We start from the raw sequence: 3,474 nt of genomic DNA on the forward strand, positions 1-3,474 counted from the left end.
TCAGTTTTGACATCTTGCACCATCCAGCTGTGTATGATTGCTAGTAACACTGCCCAGTTCCACACTTCTATACTGCGTGTGCATTTAGTCATTGCAGCTGTGCTTCTTGAATGAGTATGTGGACTTCTTCTTCTCCTGTGTGTCTTATATATCCTTATAGCTGTAGGTAGTGATTTCCTTCGTTTACACTTGGAAATAATTCCCACCGCTCCAGTTGAAAACTGTTGCCTTTTCCTTGAGATACATATTTCCTGCTCTTTTGTGTTTACATTTTCCAAATGGTCTTGTGTCCTCTTTCTGTATCTGATGGTTCTTCTGTTGTTCTTCATTTGCCTGGCTCCCTGTATGTGGGGATATCCTCAACGATTACTTCAAGCTGTTCCTCTTAGAGATCTGTCCTTCAACTCTGTACCTGCTGTATACCTGAGTGTTTGTGAAATTTTTGGTATCACCAAAATCTGTTTCCTGCTGCTCTTCTTTGTCTGAAAAAGGTTGGATCACTGATGGTGTTAATGAGGTGTTAACCTCCACTTTTTTATTCTTTCCAACCAATTCATCTTTCAATAGTGTTGCTTGCCAAAGTTGCTTGTCCATCACTGAAAAACTGGACAGCCTACTATCATATCCTGCTCCTATGCTTGTGCCTATCCTTGGTTTCCTTCCAGTGGAATGAGTGCTTAGCACTAATACCACCAACTGGAATTCCACCAATGAATAGGGCATAGGCACAGTAACATTTCCTGCAAAAAAGAAAACAATGTTAGAAAGAAAGGACCTCACCATACTCTCCTCCAAAAGGATTCGAATATGGTGAATAGATGGCTCAACTCATACCCTCACCCTCTCCTCCTCTTCCATATCTACCTCTTTGCTACCTCCACCCTTATGTATGGACATTGTAGTTTATCACTGTTCACCAATCTCCTGGCATGTGAATCCAGATCCTGAAATCCAAAGCATTCTAATGGACCATGATCCAGTGCATAATTTGCAATGTAGTCTGCTAGGTTGTTCCCTTCTCTAAGTATGTGAGCTACAGTTGTATTACACCTTGTCATCATCTGCTTGATCTCCTCAACAATCTCACTGATATTCCATGGTATTTTCCATACTCCTTCTATTACATTTTTCAGCATTATTGAATCAGTGTTCAACTCAATTAACACATATCCATTCCCATCACAGTACTTCAGTGCTTCAAGGATTGCTCTTGCTTCTGCAACAGAATTAGATCCCTCCTGAATCTCCTTACCACAAGCATACACTACATCCCCTTCCTCATTTCTCAAAACAAAGCCTACTGAACTCCTACCAGGGTTACCCCTCGAAGCCCCATCAGTGTTCACCGTAATCCAACCTTGACTGGGTAGCTCCCACAACACCTTTGTATGGTTCAACTTGGGTGTATATTGTACTAACACCCTAATCAGATCTGGCCATTTGTGAGGAAGATTTTGGATCCCTGGTTTTCTGAGCTTGACAAGATATTGCATATTAGTAGATATTTGATATATAACCCTGTTAATTGTGACAACATCACCATATTTGTAGCTATTCCTCCTCTTCCACAACTCCCATATTATGACTGAAGGTAGTGCTTGCATAATAGGCTTCATTCTCTGAACAACATCAACAGTCCAACATTTTGTAATGACTTGATGCAGAGTGATCCCCTCGATTGTGATTCCTGCATGTCCAAGGAAGTATTTCCATATAGTATTGGCAGCAGGTGAGGTAAAAAACAGATGCTACAGTGTTTCTTCCTTAGGTTCTATACAACACCAACACTTAGAGGCCATTTGATAACCCAACCTTCTATAGAAATCATCTAAAGGAAGCTTGTTCCTCCAAACCTTCCACATGAAGAATGAAATCTTGAAAGGCACTCCTCTCACCCATATATTCCTGTAAGCATTTCTAGGCTCATGTCTCCTCCTCAAATACTCCCAGGCAGACTTGACACTAAACTCCCCCCTTGTCTCAAGAATCCAAACAGGCTTGTCAATCATATCATTCCTAGATGGAGGTTGAATGTTCTCCAATATATGAGTAGCAAGGTCTTCTGGAAGAATCCCTCTTATTCTTTCTTCATTCCACTGTCCCTCAATGACCACATCATATATGTTCTGCACTTCTTCATCTCCCACAAAATCTGGAGGGGTAACAAAATATAGTGCACCCAGCCCCGTCCAGTTTTCATACCAAAATAGGGATGATCCCATCTTGAGTTGCCGTAAAATCTTATGCTCTATGATATCCCTACAATCTAGCATTTTTCTCCACACACGGGATCCACCCCTCCAAGGAACTATGATAGGATTGAGTTTCTTACAGTATTTCTGGCACATGAAAGAGCTCCACATGCTTGGTTTTGTTCTAAAATTCCACCAAAGCTTACAAAACAAAGCAGTAGCCATATCATGTAGTGATCTGAAGGCCACACCTCCCTCTTCACATGGCAAGCATAGGTTGTTCCAAGATGCCCAGTGTCTATTTGATGTGCCCACTGAATCACTCCAAAAGAACTAAGCAAAGATCTTATGAAGTCAGTTGATCACATAAGCTGGAGGATTGACTGCTGAAAGCAAATGAATTGGCATGCTCTGTAGAACATGAGAAATAAGCACTTCCCTTCCTCCAATGGATAGTAGCTTCCCCTTCCAACTCTGCAACTTGTCCATTACCTTTGTTATAAGATCCTTATAGTAATCCATGTTCCTTCTAAGATAGAATATTGGATATCCAAGGTAAGTAAATAGAAACTCCTGCTTTGGAATACCTGTAATCCTCTGAACCTTATCAATCACTTGTGCACTAGTAGAATGATGCATATAGACTGCAGATTTACCCTTGTTTATCAATTACCCAGACGCAGCTTCATGACAAGATTTGCATTATGATTTGTAAAGATGTGGCATCTGATGATGAGAAGATAATTGTATCATCAGCATATGCTTGATGATTTATCTTGGGACTCCATTTGGGCAGCCCAAATCCACAGAAATACAGGTTATTGTGTAAAGAGTTCAGCCCTCGAGATAATGCTTCTGCAGCTAGAATAAAAAGTGCAGTGACAGTGGGTTACCTTGCTTCACACCTCTAGTTGATCTAAAGAAGCCATGAGGCTGTCCATTTAACAGGATAGAGTACCAGTTATTGGAAACAATCCCAAACACCAGCCCTATAAATCTTTCTCNTCCCAAACACCAGTCCTATAAATCTTTCTCCAAATCCCATCTTCCTCAACACCTTTGACAAGAACAACCAGGACAATCGATCGTATGCTTTTGCCATATCCAATTTGATCACTACAGTTGGACCTGCCTTCGTTCTTAGTCTAATATCTGTAACTATTTCTTGCGTTAATAACACATTCTCCACTATGCTCCTCCCTTTCACAAAGCCTGCCTGTTCATCAGATATTAGACTAGGCAGCAAGCTTACCAGCAAGGTGTATGAATCTGCATAACATGT

General features: G+C 40.9%; 1 protein-coding gene across 1 annotated transcript in view; it reads right to left on the reverse strand.

Annotated features, from left to right (window-relative positions):
* Positions 1 to 2,546: 2,546 nt before the first annotated feature.
* The window catches only part of LOC109220430, a 1,202-nt gene continuing 274 nt past the window's right edge, over positions 2,547 to 3,474 (reverse strand). Inside the window, exons 2-4 of the mRNA XM_019384903.1 lie at positions 3,208 to 3,461; positions 3,086 to 3,125; positions 2,547 to 2,836 (exon numbers count right to left, since the gene is read on the reverse strand). Coding sequence (XP_019240448.1) covers positions 2,547 to 2,836; positions 3,086 to 3,125; positions 3,208 to 3,461 — 584 coding nt within the window. The remainder of the gene's footprint in view (positions 2,837 to 3,085; positions 3,126 to 3,207; positions 3,462 to 3,474) is intronic.

Source organism: Nicotiana attenuata, unplaced genomic scaffold (genome assembly GCF_001879085.1).
Source record: "Nicotiana attenuata strain UT unplaced genomic scaffold, NIATTr2, whole genome shotgun sequence".
NCBI lineage: Eukaryota > Viridiplantae > Streptophyta > Magnoliopsida > Solanales > Solanaceae > Nicotiana > Nicotiana attenuata.